An 18779-nucleotide genomic window follows, 5' to 3' on the forward strand; every position below is an offset into this window, starting at 1 on the left:
TTTCATACAAAATACAGAAAATTAGTATTTTCCACCGACAAGGATACAAAGACTTGACATAGACTGGATGTCGGTGTCGCCACACCTTTATTAATATTTATGCATACAAACAAATTCGGCACCAACACACAGCTTTCTTAATCACTCTCTCTCACTCACACACTACCTTATCATACCTGCACTAAGGTAAAGCTACTAATCATTTTCTATTACTTGAAGCTGGTAAACTGTACCCAAAAATAATGATGCTACTTTTAATACAAATAAAAAGTTCTTCCAAACATCTACAGTAGAAAAAGAAATATTGAGTTGTTCTAGGATCAGTTAAGATCTGATCACTCTAAACCTAAAAATCCTACTTCCATTCAGTAATACTGTCTAGTGAGATGATATTATAGGACAACGAATGCTAAAGCTTTTCCATCTCTAATGATCCCTGGACCTGACAGAAATGACCACTGTGGCATCATTTGTTTCCATAGTGACCATATCAACATCATCTAGAATAATTTAGTGTATGAGAATCTACTTGTGTTAACTTTCTACAAGGTACCTTGAAGACAGGCCACAATCCTTTAATCAAGTGCTTATCACCTACTGTAGAAGTAATTTGTTTTCCAAAATATATCATCCTCCCAGACAGTAGTGAAAGGATGAAATACAGTAAATAGTAAATGCTCAGTTGTCTTTGTTTGGATAAGGTTTAGCAAAGGGGAAGTCCTAGAGAAAGAGGCACCTGTCAGAGGCAACAAGTCATCTCCATTACAGTCAGCAGTACAGTCATTTTAAGAAAGGCAACTTTTCATGTCTTTGACTAATAGTCAAAAGCACTACAAGAGTAACAATAATTATTGTCCATCATCTCTTCATCCATGGTACTTTGATTACAAATGTTTAACATGTAGGTAACTGACAAACATATAATGATACAGACTAGACATTAACCTAAACAGACACCTCTTCGAATCTTACAAAGAGACACCCTCACATATCAATTCAAACGTGTCCCTCATTGCATAAAATCATATGAAAATTATCAAATGCGTAGAAAATCCTGGAAAATTGTATTATGTTTATATACCACAACCTGATGAAATTAGTATGTTAAAGTTGTTCTTTTTTTACTCCCTATTTATGCTCTATTTTAGGGTCTTTCTTGTAGCCCCAGTTACAGTGTTTGAAACATGACGAATTTAAGTGAGAACTAGACAAGCAATCTAGCAACATTCAGCATTATGATTCAAAATAATACTATTAAGTCTTTCAAATCTAAAGAATACTAAAGTCAATGATTTGTGAATCATTTAGTTTTTAAATAAGGCATTACTTTTTTCCCTTCAGTCTCTCTGGCTAACAGCAATTTAGATGTCACTCTTGCCATTAATCTCCTATAGTTTTGATAAATCTTATAGATCAGCCACCTGTCCTTTCATCTCCATCTGTTTCGTCTTCTTCAGTTCTCAGGCTGGTGTTGAAAGTATAAAGCACTAATCCTGCTATTTGTCTGTCTTCTTCCCTTGTTCAGTCCTTCAGGCTGTTGATAGATGCACAGATTTTGAGGGCAGGGCCAAGTTTGATGTTCATGGTGGACATGAGATGCTCTTCCTTCAGAAGCAGCAGAGCCTGCCCATCAATCTCCTGAGACAGGAACTGTCCTGCCAGGTCTTCACAACCTGACAAAAAGAGATGTCAACAGAGGAGGGATATATTCAGGATTGGGGAGTGATGGAATACATGTAACAGAATTATGTATTTAAAATACAAAATATTAGTAACTGTATTCCGCTACAATTACAGTTTAAATTGTTGGTTATAAAAATACAGTTGCATTCAAAATGTATTTTGATAACTGAAGAGATTACTTAACAGCATTTTATGTGAAATGTCATTTGTTCCATTTAATATTTAGTCTATTCAGTTGGAAAGCCTTTATCCATATAAATAATGCGATCCGAGGTGTATCTGAACAGCAGTGAAAATTTGTATTAAGATGCGTTACATTTACACCAGCAAACAGAGAATACAGGATAAGGATTTTTTTTTAATCATATTATAGTTATTGAACTGACAACTATCTAATTAAATGTTTTAGAGCTGAGCATAACTAGAAAAACAAACTATTATGACTACAGAACTTTCCATGACTAGAACTACAATTCTAAATTTCCCTTATATTACCAGGATTTCCATGACCACAGGTATCCTATAATTTAAAAAAGCAGGTTAAAATATCTTCTTTGATGGCATGTTGTACATTTGGTTACAAGACACGATGAGAACCAATGAAGATTGATGTTATCAACATCAAACCACCATATTCGATTTAACTGTTTTTCTACACATATGGGGTGCTACAAAACCTAGTGAGCTTCCTCCAGATGTAGCATTTTAAGGCATCCTAGTTGAGCTCCCGAAGAGAAGGCTGTTCCAAAAGGTATGCATCTTGATTATCCTGCCTCCTAATATTTCTCGTTTTGGCCAAATTCTAAGGTATCATCGTATGTATCCTTCATATTGTTTTCACACAGCGGACAATCCAAGCTTCGAAAAATCCTGTAGACTTGAAAGTTGGAATATTCAAATGGGCCAATGGAATTCTCATTAATTTAAACTGCAACTGTCAAAAATTAAAATGTAAACAAACCCACAAAAGGCCTTTAATCTGCTTTAAGATGTTCTTTTTCTTTCTATCTAAATGTATCAACCGAAGTATTCCACAATTCACAAGTCTCCGGTCTGATCACTTCTCCTGCATCGACCTATATTCTTAGCAGGTTAAAAAAAACATGTGGCTTTATATTGCCTATACTTCAAAGAATCGAGATGACGTTTATTTTTAATTTTTTATACAGATCCTCATCGGAGTATGTAGATGACATGAAGCAATGGTCTTAGGTGAGTTTCGTTTATATTATTAACTAATTTGTTTTGTTATTACAACCAAAAACTGCACAGGTTGAGTGTGAAATACATTTTTACTCCAAATAATACTCAACTTAAATTGTTGTTGTTCTCCATTTGGATCACACGTTTCAGTTAGTTTAGGATAGTCTTGAGACCAGAAACAGAAAACACTGGTTGCTTAGGAAAAGTGCGGATATCTGACAGCCTATATGAGTCACATTTTCAAATGTAAACAGACTCACAAAAGGCCTCTAATCTGATTTAATTTCTCTCTCTCTCTGGTCTTTTTCTATCTATCTATCTATACCGATCCGCCACAACATTAAAACTACCTGACTAATATTGTGTAGGTCCCCCTCGTGCCACCAAAACAGCGCCAACTATTCTTCTCACCATAATTTAATAGAGTTATCCAAGTTACCGTAGACTTTGTCAGTTCGAACCAGTCTGGCCATTGTCTGCTGACCTCTCTCATCAACATGGTGTTTCCATCCGCAGAACTGCCGCTCACTGTATGTTTTTTGTTTTTGGCATCATTCTGAGTAAATTCTAGTGACTGTTGTGAGTGAAAATCCCAGGAAATCAGCAGTTAAAGAAATACTCAAACCAGCCCACCTGGCACCAACAATCATCCATGCGATTATCTAATCAGCAAATCATGTGGCAGCAGTGCAGTGCATAAAATCAGCCATATATGGGTCAGGAGCTTCAGTTAATGTTCACATCAACCATCAGAATGGGGAAAAATGAGATCTTATTGATTTGGACCGTGGCATGATTGTTGGTGCAATATGGGCTGGTTTGAGAATTTCTATAACTGCTGATCTCCTGGGATTTTCACACACAACAGTCTCTAGAATGTACTGAAAACAATGGTGCAAAAAACATAAAACATCCAGTGAGCGGCAGTTCTGTGGACAGAATTGCCTTGTTGATGAGAGAGATCAACAGAGAATGGGCAGACTTGTTTGAACTGACAAAGTCTACAATAATTCAGATAACTGCTCTGTACAATTGTGGTGAGAAGAATAACATCTCAGAATGCTATTTTGAGATGTGGGTTGGCGCTGTTATGGTGGCAAGAGGAGGACCTACAAATTATTTGGCCGGTGTTTTTAATGTTGTGGCTGATGTGCATGTATGTATGTATGTATGCATGTATGGTGATGTTACATGCATGTATCTGTGTGTGACAGAGTCCGCCTGACTTTCTAGCTAGCTAACTGGCTGTTTGTCTTACTGTAATCTCTGTATAAACATTAAACTTCAAATTACAACTTTCAGACAAGACTTTGTCAAGGCAACATCAGAGTTTGTCTTGACAAACCTTACCTATCTACTAAATAATTTGATTTGATTTTAGAGTGAATAACGACTTTCTTGCTGTTCATTGCTCAATGATTGTATCATTAATGATTGTATCGACTAAAATACTTAGTCATAATAACAATTACTTTTGCGGTGGATTAACAATGATTTGTTTGTCTATTTTTGTCATTATGACAATTAACCCCAAAGACTTTTTTTTTTTTAATTACATTTTGTGTTTGATTAGGGTAACAATTCCTTTCAACTTCAATTCTAATGCACAGGAGTTAGAAGCAAAGCATCATGTGGAGTATTGGAACACCAACCTTGGAGAGAAGAAATAAATTGACACACTTCCTCCACACTCCAGTGAGCAGGGTTGCCAGATAGGAAGGCCACTTGGAGGCCACTTGGTGCAGAATCATCCAATTGAGGGCCACAGTGAGCTGGTCTTGAGCATGAAAAGGATGAGCTGGGTGAGAGATACAAGAAGTCTTCCTCTTCTTCACCCTCACAGCTGGAGATGTCCTCAGAACGACTTGACTCAGAGCGACACTAAGAAATAGAAATGCCAAGGGAAAAAGAGAGGACAAAGAATAAAAACTGTTTTTTACAAGAACCAAAAGGAAGAAACAGGTTCTCACTTTTAAAAACAATGATAAACCAAGTTTTATTTCTCTTTTGAGCACAAATCCTAGGGGTTTGTGAGATTGTGATGAAAATGCCAACAAATTAAATGTAATAAAAATATATAATAAAAAATGAATAAATGTAAAAGGAGGCGTATGTATTAAGAATAAGAGAAATAAGAGAAGTATTCAGAACTAAATCAAGGATGGTGCTAAATATATGTTTTTGAAAGGCTATACCTATAAATTTAATATGATTATGTTCCTCATTTGACTAAAATGTCTAAATGTAAATGTAAATGTAGATTGTCCCAAGTCAGACTACTGTACTGCACTGACCATCATCTTTTCAAACTGACCTTTACAGGCAGATGCCTGCCTGCTATTTTAGCACAGGCAATCTCAGAGCTGCTCCTGCGAGGACTCCTGCGTCTAGCAATAGCATCCTGCATCACAGGGCCCCCTGGTGTCCGTTCTCCAGCATCAAGACCCCTACTAATGCGGTAATGGTGACTGCAGCTGACATTGTACCTGAATCAGAAAATCCAGAATTAATTACTACACCCCACATACACATTTTTTATTTAGTTATATTATATTAGTCGATTAGTTATATTTTTCTCCAGAATTATGAAAAAATAAAGGCCCCGATATACTTCTTCGTTCAGAGTTAAAATAAGTTTGAGCAACGAGCTATGGTATACTGTTTGCGAACATTCAGACACTGGCCACACCGGTGTGGGAGGCATTTAGAATAATATGCAATTTTCATCTTCTGACAACATTCCAAGACATTGGTATTGACATTAATGAGGAGAAATGGAAAGTAATCTTGGACAGGGTGTATTACTCCTCCCTCTGCGCATGTCACAGGCTCATACAGTGCAAGGTGGTTCATAGAGCACACTGGTCTAAGAGCAGGTTAGCTCGTATAAACCCTTCTATTGACCCAGAGTGTGACAGGTGTCATTCTGGTTCAGCTACTCTAATCCATATGTTTTGGACCTGCCCTGCCCTGTCTACCTTTTGGAAGATAACTTTTATCTTGTTGTCAGCCATTACCTCAGTGGATATCCCACCCTGTCCAATTACTGGTTTGTTTGGGGTTCTCCCACCTGACCACCCTTTGCCTTCTCACTTCTCAGATTTTGTAGCTTTTTCAACTCTTTTGGCAAGACGTCTAATTCTATTGAATTGGAAATGTCCTCACCCCCTGTCTCTTACCCGCTGGGTAAGAGATGTTCTCCACTTTATGAAATTAGAGAAAATTAGATACGCTCTTCGCCGATCTAGCACCATTTTTGTTAAGCTCTGGCAGCCCCTTCTTACACATGTCCAAACTCTCCTACTTGACCCTGCTCTTTGTGTTTGATTTGCCCCGTCCCCCTACCCCCAGTTCCCCTCAGCCGCCGGCCTATATGTACATACTAATCCTATATTGCTTGGTCAATATATTGTACGATTGCAATTTTGTAGTTTTTTATATTATTATTTATATATATATATATATATATATATATATATATATATATATATATATATATATATATATATATATATATATATATATCACACATGCATATATATTTGTATTATTTTTTTATTTATTTTTTTTAACTTTAGTGTACTTGTTCATTGTCTTTTGTGTGTGTGTGTGTGTGTGTGTGTTTGTTATATCTGTAATGTATCTTAAAATGTATAAATAAATCATAAAACAAATTTTTTTGTTATCAATGACTTTATGCCTCATTCTATGTAGGATTCACATGAGGCAAGTAAAAAAAAGCTGTTTTAACCACACGATGATGATTTAAAGTATTATATAGGCAGCAGATAATGTTACATTTGTTTTGTTTAGATTCTGAATTCATGATGCTAACACACTGAATAGAATAATATTAATATATTTTTCCATAATATTTGCAGATTACACTCGGTTTTTGTCATTTACAATGACACTGATACTATTGCAAATATTGGTGTATAATAGAATGTTAATGTGCAAAATACAGACAAAAGAATGATAAGAGAGATATATCTTACTTTGGGGAGATGTGTGAATGGCTTTCGCTGCAGATGGCACATGAGTGAATGGGCACTTGAGAGTATTTGAGTAGATTTGGTTCCTTTTGCAGACTAATTAAACAAATAAATAAAAAAATTATAATAAAAAAACAAATCGCATGACATGGTCTTGGAAAATGACCCTACTCGAACGATCGTACAGATCTAAGTAAAATAAGAGATCGTCCCATAATATATGGTATCATACCATATTTAAAGATGCAATTATGTGTTCTGTATCGAATATATACAGGACACAATTTGTCCCGTATTTAAGATGGTCTGATGACACCATGACTAAATTGTTCAAGATCGTTAATTTAACCTTGATATTCGTTGGCAATTTTGACTATGGTGGGTAAGGGACTGTCTCAAAAGTACACACATTGAGTTAAACAAATGGTAAATGGTCTGCACTTATATAGCACCTTTTCAACCTTTGCGGTATTCAAAGCGCTTTACACTGCATCTCATTCACCCATTCATACAAACACTAATGACAGCAGAGCTGCCATGCAAGGCACTAGCCTTGGGGTTCAGTGTCTTGCCCAAGGACACTTCGGTATGTGGACTTGTGTGGGCCGGGAATCAAACCACCAACCCTGTGATTAGTGGCCAACCCACTCTACCACCTGAGCCACAGCCGCCCCAAAACCACTGTGGATGATGAGGTAAGGGACTGTTTGAAAAGGTAAGCCAGCACACCCCCTTAACTCCCCCCAAAACTTCAAACTACAACTTCAAAGTGGCACCCCTAGATGTAGATAAATTCGCACCAGCTTGTTAATAGCTCTTCACACCAGTGTGTTCATGTTAATTGATCTCGACTGACTGAAAAACATAAACAGAATTAACTGTAGGCCTTAAAAGTAGGTGGCACTTCAGGTCACACCTACTGATGACGTGGACTAATGCAGTAACAAGTGTTTAGCAGCTGGTAAAAAGTATTCCTAAAAGTTCACCCCAGCGAGTAGTCATGAAACATCAAAACAAACCCAAAAACAAATTTTTGGCCAGTTTTTGTTCAAAATTATGCCACACCTGTTTGTATATCGGGGCCTTAACCCTGCTACATAAAGATAAAAAAATGTCTGTTAAAAAACATTTATTTGGAACATCATATTGGTGAGTAAATAATGACAGAATTTTTATTTTTTTGGGGTGAAATATTCCTTAATTAATCTAATAATATATTTAAGTTTTATGCAATAAGTGAATAAAACATATACAGACATGCATATCTGCAATCACATGCACATGTATGATATAGTATTCTGTTGTTGGTAAACTGTAGATTGATGAATACCTTTTGGCACAGGTTTTGGAACAGAAGCGTTTGGATCGTCTGAACAGGGTGGCTGGTGCTAATCTTAGACAGTATTCACACTTTAACTCTGTTAAAAGACAAAAATAGAAAATGTGTAAGAGAAAAAGAGTGTAGAATCTGCTTTTTTCACAAAACTAGTGTCCCATCAACCACTACACACACATCCACCGACACATGCACTCACTGTTATGGCTGTTGTGCTCTGGTTGTAGGATGGGTGGAACAGCAACAGGAAGAATGCCCTCTGCTCGCTCTTTCACTGGTCCTGTCACCTGTCAATCACCAGGAAAAGTTGGATGTTCTAGTCCTCTCAAAACATGAACAAATACAGTCCAATCTTTCATTATAAATTACAGAGCATTGAAGTACTCAGACCCCAGTGCAGTTTTCAAAAAAACATTTTGGGAGGATTGCCCAAATTTAGAATGGACAATCCTCAGAGCTCAGTGCAGTTTATCATACAGAAGTGGAAGAAATATGGAACTACAGCCACTTTGCCTAGGGCAAGCCGCTTCACTTAGTCAGTGAAAAAGAATGGCACTTGTCAGAGAGACTGCTGCATAACCAACCATCACACTGACTGAGCTACAGAAGTCAGTGGCTGTAACTGAAAATAATGTCCTTGGCTCAGCAATCTCAAAACTATTGCAGAGAGTGGCCTTTGCTGGAAAACAAGCACATGCTTGCCAGTAACGACTTTGTAATATGTCACTTGGAAGATACTGCACAGATGTGGCAAAGGGTCTTGTGTTCTAATGAGACTAATGCAGAACTATTTGGCTTAAACACTAAACAGTATGTGAGGTGCAAAGCCAACACTGCACATTAGCATGTTATGGGGTGCTTTTCAGCAACAGGGACAGGCAATCTTGTGAAGATTTATGGGATAATGGAGCTGCAAAATTTCCATGTTATCCACACATGATCTGAGAATGTTCCAAAATGAGCCTCTTTCTTACAAATTTGAAAGTACTTTAACAATTTCACTGTCACAAATAAAAGACATATGTTTCAATAGAGGATTATCTTTCTTCAATAGACTGAAAACAGATTATACCTCTGCATGAAATGGCTAAAGATAGGAATCAAATAGTGGACACCGATCCTAGATCTGTATTGAGCAGAACAACTCACAGGGAATGGTTCAGCTCCCTCCTGGATAACAAAGCCTTCGATAAGGTGTGTGAGAACTTGAGGTTTGACCACAGCTTGTGGGACTGGCGCTCGATCAACTTGTCCTCCTCCAAGAGGAAGAGGGAGAGGGAGAGAAAGAGAGAGAGTAGGAGGAGAGGAGAATGCCATCTCTGGGACTAAATAAGAAAACAAAATTAGGGAGAAATAAATTGTTGAGAAGAAAAAAACTTAAATACAAAGATTTATGAGAAGCATAAATAGTGACTCTGTCCATCGCCCACCTGTGTCTAGTGAGGGAGCTGGTGAGAGGGAAGGGGCGCAGTCTTGCAGTGATAGACTTGCATTGATGTTCTCTACTGAAATCTCAAGAGTTGCATCCGATTCTGATTTCCTTTTCAAGGGACCAATTACAGGCTTTGTCTATGAGGGAAGGAAGAGCTTATGAGTGATTTACACTGACTCTAAAGGCTCAGGTATACTTTGTTTTCATGCGTTCCGGGTTGTCTTGCGCACACAGTCGGGTTCTCAGCATTTCAAAGTATACTCTTCTAACCATAAGCGAATAAGAATGCATTCAATGAATGCGCAAAACGACTGCTTTGTGATAAGCTTTTAGTACATGCCTCGACGATACACACAGACAAGGACTGCTCGCTGTCAAGAAAATATGGGCTGCAGGTGGAAAGTCTGCGCAGACTGTGTTTATGAATCAATTTGCATCACACATACTGTGCACATTCCGATCATCAACAAGGACAACCGAAATAAGCTTTGGCCTTAACACTGCATGGAAAAAGAGCACAACAGGGACTTCCCACTTTTTCAGCACACTTGGTTTGGCTTTCCGTATTCATTGTCTCCATAGGGATTTCAAATATTCTCAATAAGTAGTTCTAAGCCATAAACCAAACCCACCAGCTCCGAAATGATTCAAAACATTGCAAAATTTTGATCTCTCTTCAGGATGTGTGGTGTAGTTCTTAACTGGGAATTCAGCTATAAAACCCTTTGTTTTATAATAAATGAAGTTACAATCACACTGACTTATGGCTTCTACAGCATGTATCACTGCTTATTACACGGCTCTTTGAAGTGCCCGATTATGATAGGTCAACAACGCCATCTAGCGGTCTCATATCAGGGTACGGATCATCCTGTTAAGGGTTTGTTTTGTGATAATGACCAGATGACTATATATTATCTCTTAACTTCTAAGCTCATTGTAAGTTCATGTTTAAAGGTTTATTAGTTATATGAATGGGATTTTTACTTTCGGAACCTGACTGGTGCTCAACTGTTGCGCTCTATAGTGTGCCTCTATTATCTACTAACCTGAGTTTCAGACTGAACAAACACCTCTCCACTTAAAGGTGCTCCAGCGTTAATTTGTCCAGCCAATGAGTATGTGACTGCAGCAGGATCAACCTGATTTAATCCTGTGCTATGATTGGTCTGCATTTGAGAAACTGGCAGGGCACTTGGGGTTGTTTTAAGGCACATTCCAGCTCCACCTGTTACCATTGCATTCACCATAGTAACTGCATTGCTATTGGAGTTATTTACAGCCACAGCAGCTGTGGTGTCCTGCTGGGCGCAACGGGCCTGGGCCACTGCTAAAGCCTGGGAGTTTCCTAGCGTGCTCTGCCTTGCCCCAACCAGCTGAACTGGGACATGTGGAGGGTGATGTCCCCCCGTGCCCTGGTTGTTATTAGGTGGTGCTGGGAGAATGGGAAGTGGGTGGCGAGGGGGCATCTGCACTGGCAGCCGATGGCCCTGAGCCATTTTAGGTTGGATGGGCACATGCCCCGTTGCATGACCCAGTTTCTCTGTGCTCAAATTTGCTCCTGTCTGCTGGAGAGGCTGTACCACTAATGTCTGGGCTGTTATATTGGATTTGGTTGCCACTGTGCCCATCGGATACCCTTGAGAAGAAGTGGGAACATTAGAGGTGGGCACCAGAATGTGGGTAACTGTGGCCGCAGCGGCTGGTACACCTCGGGCCTGGCACAAGCCAGATTGAGAGAGGAGCAGCTGGGAGAGAGGGATCGAGGAAGTGGGCGAGGAGGAAGGAGGGTTGGATGAGGCTCCGGTTTGCTGTGTGGTGACAGTGGATTGGTTAGTGCCCTTCACGTTGAGGACAGACATGTTAGTGGTGTTGGAGTAGTTTTGCAGCTTGGTGTTGGCGAGCGGTTGAGTCTGGGGATGGATCTGCTGGGCTGACTGACCAAATTGCTGTTGCATCTGAGTCTGCTGGTTAATTGGGAATGAACCTTAATGACAGAGAGAGACAGACAGACATAAAAACTTCTGTTCATGTCACAGTTGATTCACATTGGAGTGACAGCAGTAGACACATACATCCACTAATTTGAAATGTAATATCTATTTTAAACCTCACCGCCCATCTCCTTTCTAGTGTCCACAAACTCTGTCTTCACAGAAGCGACCCTTGGAGAGGATATGCAACGCATTGCCAAGTTCTGTACCTGAAAGAGAGAGAGAGAGAGAGAGAAAAAAAAGATTATACAAGAGGCAAAACATTAAGTGAAAAATGCCATTTATACAATTGCATTTTATTTTTCGGAGAAAAGAATCCTAACATCCAACAAACTACAAATTATTTTTTTCTCTCCCCAATTTGGAATGCCCAATTCCCAAGTCCTCATGGTGGCGTAGTGACTCGCCTCAATCCGGGTGGCGGGGTACGAATCTCAATTCCAATCCGCGCATCTTATCACGTGGCTTGTTGAGCACGTTACCGTGGAGACATAGCAAATGTGGCGGCTCACACTATTCTCCGCGGCATCCACACACAACTCACCACATGCCCCACTGAGAGCGAGAACCAAATTATAGTGACCGTGAGGAGGTTACCCCATATGACTCTACTCTCCCTAGCAACCGGGCCAATGTGGTTGCTTATGAGACCTGACTGGAGTCACTCAGCACTCCCTGGACTCGAACTTGTGACTCTAGGGGTGGTAGCAACAAACTACAATCTTAATGTCATGTCCTAAATAGGACTGGGAGATATAGCTAAACAAAAATATCTCAATAGCTTTTTGACAATAATCAATATTAGGGGGGTGCAAGAACCGTATCGTCTATGAGTGCTGCAAATGACCTCAGACATCTCAGCTCAGGAGGTGCTTTGAGTTCAGTTCAATTTATTTCCACACAACAATTTATTGTGAACGCATCTCTGCAGCCTATAGCCTACATCTGTAATTAAAACATTAAAAAAAAATACAAAAGCACATTCATCTCGAACCATGATTTATATTTCAGTGATTATTATCATCATTATAATTATTATTTTTACATTTATAATTGTTTTTATGTCTTCATTTGTGTAAGTCATTTACCGGCTGCATGTTTAGACGGACACTTGCCTGACCGTAAATGGAAAGGTGTGTGTATGTATATATATATATATATATATATATATATATATATATATATATATATATATATATATGCTGCTGTTGTTTCCCTTCACAACTGTTGAAAATCGTTCAAGTTGAACAACACACATTTTAATTGCACTTATTTTTTTCCAGTTTCATTTGAATTTTTAGTACAAATAAAGAAAAAATAAAGATCAAAATTTGAAATCAAGGTGTCTTGCTTTATTGTGTAGGCTTAACCCTAACCCTGCTTAATGAAAATCACCCCATAGTACCACCTAGCGTCCAACCAGCACTAATACTGGTGTTCGTCGGTTTCATGTGGAGTTTTTTCTGCGACCAACCGACCAATCAAAACTTGGTCGACGAAGACTCTTCTCATCGACTAATGTTTGGTCGACTATCAGGGGGCAGCTCTATGTTTTCAATGACAAATGGGTTGCATGATTTTTTTCTTTGGACACACATTACAAAACAACTTTTACTCTCAACACGCAGTAACAAGATCTTGCTGTTGAATACTCCACCACTATACCACACAATTGATTCACTGTTGAGTGAAATCTAAACATTTACTAGCCAATTGCAAAATATATAAATTTTTAGTCACATGTCGTGGAATTTTGTGGCAAATGCGAGTGATAAAGAATATTCAATCCCCCAGTCCTAGTCGTAACTAAGCACAGTAACGAAGCACGTGGCAAGTATCCAGCAGTAAGTAATTTGCCTGTCCATACTGAAAGCGAAATGCATTCACATCCAGTCATATCACATGTAATGTTTAAAATACAGTTATGTGGAGCAAGATATTGGACCAATGAGATTTCATTCATTCATTACTCAACGGAAACACATGATAGGATTTATTGCTTGTCATTTAAGCACAATGCACCTGGTTAGGACACACTGTAAGTGACAAGAAACAAATCACTCAGAAGGCCAAATGTTACACCTGATCATTATCTGACTGGTTACTGGAGGATGTGGGACTTGTTTCCTGTTGCTGCTGCGGTGGTTGCTGCTGGGGCTGCTGTTGGGCAACCGTTGCCACAGCAGCTGTTGCCGTACCACCAGGCATGAAAATGAGCTGAGGGGCGAGAGGTGCCCGAAGAGAGCGGTTTACCTGCGAGTAGAAAGCCAAGTAAAATTACAATCTCAGGAAAAGGGTGGATGAACATTACTTTATGTTTTTTGCATGATCAAGTAAATAGTATTATAATGTCATTGTTAAAACCAGTAAGTATGCGTCTCTTTAGGATATAATGAAATTATATTCAAGGTCTTTAGTTTCTATGTTCTCGTATGTATTTTTTTCTATCAAAGCATACCGTATATTAGACCTTAGATTTAAGTGCACTATAACAATAGACTTACTCTCAGGTACATCTGACCCTGTCCACCTGAGTTTCCACCAAGCAACACTGATTGGCTAAGGGCTGTTGATGTAGCAGAGGTGGCAGGTCCCATTGGTCGAGAGTTTGTCATGATTCCTCCCCCAGAGGTGGTACTTAAGTTGACCTAAAAGAAGAAATAGTCCATAGAAACAGCTTTCATTTATAAAACTTTCCAACAATGAGATAGCATTAGGCATTAAAGCACACTTTAAAAAACAAATTATAAAAAATAAAATAAAAAAAAGAGTACAGTTCTGGTTTTCTTTAGCAGTCAAATTTTTTCATAAATTTAACTCACTGTGCATTGTGCTGAGCTTGTGGCTTGAGAGACACTGTTATTGGGAGAGCTGGATTGACGACTGGCCGCAAGAGTTGCCTAAAAATATTAACAATAAATTCTTAAACTAATGGTGAAACCTTTAACAAAAACTCAATACCAATACAGGCAGATTCAAATGCTGAAGATGGTGCACTACTGCACTTTTTATGTGTGGTAAGGTTCACAATGTGAAAGCTTACAGTAAATTTTTTTATAATAAAATAAGTAAATACAGTAAATCATTGAAAAATAAATGGTAATACACAATATTCAAAATACAAGAACATTCAAAATAATAAAGTTTTACCCCGAAGACTTAATAAACAAAATGCAGCAATTTAGTTATTCACTTCTCCTCTATTACTTTTTTTTATAGGTATTCAAAACTATGTAATATAAGGTTATAAACTTTATTAAGAGTTAATATCTATGTAACGACTATATAATCTAGTGCAACACCCTGGCCATGCTTTCATGAGTTCTATTGACTGCGGTTACTAAGCTGATTATATATTTTTTTTAAGATAGTTGGCAAGATAGTTAGAATGCTTCTCTTTCATCAAATGGTCTCATATCTCTGATCTAAATGTTGCTGCTTGACTAAAATCCTATTTTGTTTGTGTACTTTGCTTGGGTTTGAATCTGACCTGTTGCACAGCAGCCAGGTTGTGGAGTTGAGCACTGTTGATTTGCTGCTGTAGCATGAGTTGCTGGAAGTACTGAGCTGCATTAGGCTGCCTCTGTAGTGCCTGCAGTGCCTGGGAACATATTTAAGAATAGAGTTGACTACTTTTTTCAGGACTGAAGGAAGACATCCAAAGGCATAAATAGGAATTGATGTGCATTACACATCAATTACTCTTCAATTAGACTACAAGTTGAATTTGCAGTGGTTTTTGAATTTGCAGTGGTTTTGTGACCCACCTGCACAGCTTGTCTCTCATACAGAGACATTTGAGCTATCTGAGAGGGGCGGGGGTTTCCTCCTGATGGAGCGTTGTTATTGGCAGAGCTGGAACTGGTCTGGTCCTCTCCTGCCTCCATGCTCACTGGATGGACGACCAGTCAGTCAAACTTTGTAACAGAATACCAGAGAAGAATAAGCATAAACAAACGATTTAGAACGGATTTGATGTTGATCAATTTAATTAAAAAACATGAATTTAAAACAGTTCATTACTATAAAGTAATTTGGACACTCCCGCAAACACTTTTGTTAAAACAATAAAATCTGCGAAAATCTTTTTACGCACAGTAACAGTATTTGACAAATAGCGCAACAATATCAGATTGTTACATGTAGTGTAACGTACTTTAATGTATTACATTAGTAGTGTATAAAATTAACGGTTTGACAACTATCAATTGCGGGTGAAATATTATCTAGTGCAGTTGAATTGTAATTTTCAGCAAGCTACGACGGAGAAGCATACTTGACACAAAAATACCATGCATAAACATGTAATTTAATAGGTGTATGAGAAGCCATGCATCAGGCCATCAGATGAAAATATAAAACACCCCCTTGTATATCTCATCCGCTGCTGCAAGAATGTTGGCGACTCCCAAAGTGCAAAACAGACAACATTTACCTTTCTGCGATCTGAAATATTGTTGTTTTCTCCTCGCGCAGTGAAGGCAACAGCCTGGGATTTTTTAAGTCCACTATGTTTATGTTATCGATCCAATACGGTTCCCATGTTTGTTTATTTTTTATTTAACACGTATTGTTGAAATTTTCAAACAACGGTGATTGTGATAAGGCAAAAAAAAAAAAAAAAAAAGCGATGAAACCCCGCCCCCCGCAATGTTTACAATTCTTTTTCCGGCGCCAAAAATGACGTAACCGATGAAGGCTGCCGTTTTGTCTTTAGTTTACATAATACAAGTCTCACCCCCATTTCGGCAGTGAGTTTGGCCAGCTATGCTTAGTTCACACCGCAGGAAAAATCTGATTTTTTCTCAAATTCGATTCTTTAGGCTGACTGTTCATACTGCAGGTTATATGTGGACAGATCGGATTTTTGCTGATGTAGCACGTCTACATTAGTTGTCATTGTAACATACTCGCGTCTGTTCACCATGCGTATGTGTTTATTAATGGATGTCTTTCATGAGGGCATCCAAATATTAACTCATTCTTAACAGAGAGTTGCATAAAACGGGTGAGGGGGCATATGAAATGTTTATTGCTGCAGGTTACATCTGTCCCGTATTGACCAAAAAAGTCTGACCTTTGAAGAGGACCCCCACCTAAAAAAGTGTGTAAAGCTAATGTCTGTATTTTTTTTTAAAAAAAGATGTTTGCACTGCTGCCCAGATATATGACATATGGGTATGTTCCAATCAGAAGAGATTCCCATACTTCACCTTCCACTGTCGGAGGGCTGAAAGGTTTTACAAAAAGGCCATTCTGAATTCATTTTTTAAGTAATTTTGATTGAAAATTCTCTTGTAACGATCCTACCGCGTGTCTATTATTATTGTTATCCCTTCCAAATGTCCCGTAAAGGCATCATTTGTGCAGTACAGTTGAAGTCAGAAATGTACACACACCTTAGCCAAATACATTTAAACGCATACATTTAATCATATAAAACATTCACCGTCTTAGGTCAGTTAGAATCACTACTTTATTTTAAGACTGTGACATGCCAGAATATTATAGATAATAATTTATTTCAGTTTTTATTTCTTTCATCACATTCCCAGTGGGTCCGTGTTAGTATTTGGTAGGATTGCCTTTAAATTGTTTAACTTGGGTCAAACGTTTTGGGTTGCCTTCCAGCTTCTCACAATAAGCTGCTTGAATTTTGACCCATTCCTCCAGACAGAACTGGTGTAAATGTGTCAGGTTTGTAGTCCTCCTTGCTCTCACACACAAATCAGCAGGGTTGCCAACTCTCACGCATCTGGCGTGACACTCACGCATTCAGCCTCAATCTCACGGTGAGGCTGAATGCGTGAGTGTCACGCCAGATGCGTGAGAGTTGGCAACCCTGAATCAGATTGAAGTCAGGACTTTGTGATGGCCACTCCAATACGTTGACTTTGTTGTCCTTAAGCCATTTTGCCACAACATTGGAGGTATATTGGGGTCATTGTCCATTTGGAAGACCCATTTGTGACCGAGCTTTAACTTGATGCCTGATGTCTTGAGATTTTGCTTCAATATAGCCACATAATTTTCCTTCCTCTTGATGCCATCTATTTTGTGAAGTGCACCAGTCCCTCCTGTAGCAAAGCACCCCCACAACATGATGCTGTGATCCCCATGCTTCACAGTTGGGATGGTGTTCTTCAGCTTGCAAGCCTCACCCTTTTTCCTCCAAACATAACAATGGTCATTATGGCCAGAAAATTATATTTTTATTTTATCAGACCAGAGGAAATTTCTCCAAAAAGTAAGATCTTTGTCCCCATGTGCACTTACACACTGTATTCTGGCTTTTTTATGGCAGTTTTGGAGCAGCGATTCACACTTTTTGCTCCAAACTATGTTCATTTCTAGGAGACAGAATGTGTCTCCTTCCTGAGCATTATGATGTTTGCGTGGTCCTATGGTGTTTTTACTTGCATACTATTGTTTGTACATGGTACCTTCAGGCATTTGGAAATTGCTCCCAAGGATGAACCAGACTTGTGGAGGTGATTCTGATTCTGATTTCTTTTGATTTTTCCATGATGTCAAGCAAAGTGGCACTGCATTTGAAGGTATTCCTTAAAATACATCCACAGGTAAACCTCCAATTCAGTACACCTCCTATCAGAAGCTAATTGTCTAATTGCCTAAAGGCTTGACATCATATTCTGGAATCTTCCAAGCTGCTTAATGGCACAGTTAACGTATGTAAAATTCTGACCCTGGAATTGTGATATAGTCAATTAAAAGTGAAACAATCTGTCTGTAAACAATTGTTGGAAAAAGGGCTCATGTACTTCAACTTTACATATCTTCTCATCACAACACTTGATGAAACAACCTGTAGCACACACAGGTTAGAAATGACGGTAAGGTTAGAAATGGTTAGAAATGATGGTAAGAACACACAGGTTAGAAATTACGGTAAGAAATACATGCAATGAAATCCGATCTGACCGTTCAGACTGAGACATATTTAAAAAAAAATCTGATTTTAATTGTATTTCAAACCACCTTCAAATGTGGTTTGGATCAGACTTGTAAAAATCAGATTGTTGGTGTTTTTGTCCTGTTCTAAGTACAGAATGGCCAAAAAAAATTATTTTTAATCTATTTGTGTGAACAAAGCCCATATGAACTGACAAACACAT

At 38.5% G+C, this 18779-nt stretch overlaps 1 protein-coding gene and 1 long non-coding RNA gene across 2 annotated transcripts; one reads left to right on the forward strand and one right to left on the reverse strand.

Annotated features, from left to right (window-relative positions):
* Positions 1 to 1510: 1510 nt before the first annotated feature.
* LOC127655986 (polyhomeotic-like protein 1) lies at positions 1511 to 16257 on the reverse strand. Its single transcript, XM_052144097.1, has 15 exons — positions 16079 to 16257; positions 15411 to 15560; positions 15134 to 15244; positions 14466 to 14543; positions 14148 to 14291; positions 13726 to 13896; positions 11765 to 11852; positions 10699 to 11636; positions 9648 to 9786; positions 9367 to 9542; positions 8417 to 8504; positions 8212 to 8299; positions 5201 to 5372; positions 4539 to 4767; positions 1511 to 1673 (listed from the first exon to the last, which is right to left on the reverse strand). Exons 2-15 carry the CDS (start codon positions 15528 to 15530, stop codon positions 1522 to 1524), a joined length of 2694 nt encoding a protein of 897 aa, XP_052000057.1. The 5' UTR covers positions 15531 to 15560; positions 16079 to 16257; the 3' UTR covers positions 1511 to 1521.
* Positions 1697 to 5317, forward strand: LOC127655988 (uncharacterized). The gene is made up of 3 exons (XR_007972127.1): positions 1697 to 2895; positions 4497 to 4688; positions 5209 to 5317. It is a non-coding gene; the product is annotated as an uncharacterized LOC127655988 (long non-coding RNA).
* Positions 16258 to 18779: the final 2522 nt, after the last annotated feature.

Source organism: Xyrauchen texanus, chromosome 15 (genome assembly GCF_025860055.1).
Source record: "Xyrauchen texanus isolate HMW12.3.18 chromosome 15, RBS_HiC_50CHRs, whole genome shotgun sequence".
In the NCBI taxonomy this organism is placed as follows: domain Eukaryota; kingdom Metazoa; phylum Chordata; class Actinopteri; order Cypriniformes; family Catostomidae; genus Xyrauchen; species Xyrauchen texanus.

What these genes read in the sequence shown, in the direction of transcription:
- LOC127655986 (XM_052144097.1), bottom strand. Translation starts at nt 15,530, where the DNA reads ATGGAGGCAGGAGAGGACCAGACCAGTTCCAGCTCTGCCAATAACAAC. An exon ending in ACCAGTCAGATAATGATCAG is followed by an intron (nt 11,853 to 13,725) that starts GTGTAACATTTG and finishes TCTCTCTTTCAG; the next exon opens with GTACAGAACTTGGCAATGCG. An exon ending in ATTTATTTCTTCTCTCCAAG is followed by an intron (nt 1,674 to 4,538) that starts GTTGGTGTTCCA and finishes TCTTTTTGTCAG; the next exon opens with GTTGTGAAGACCTGGCAGGA.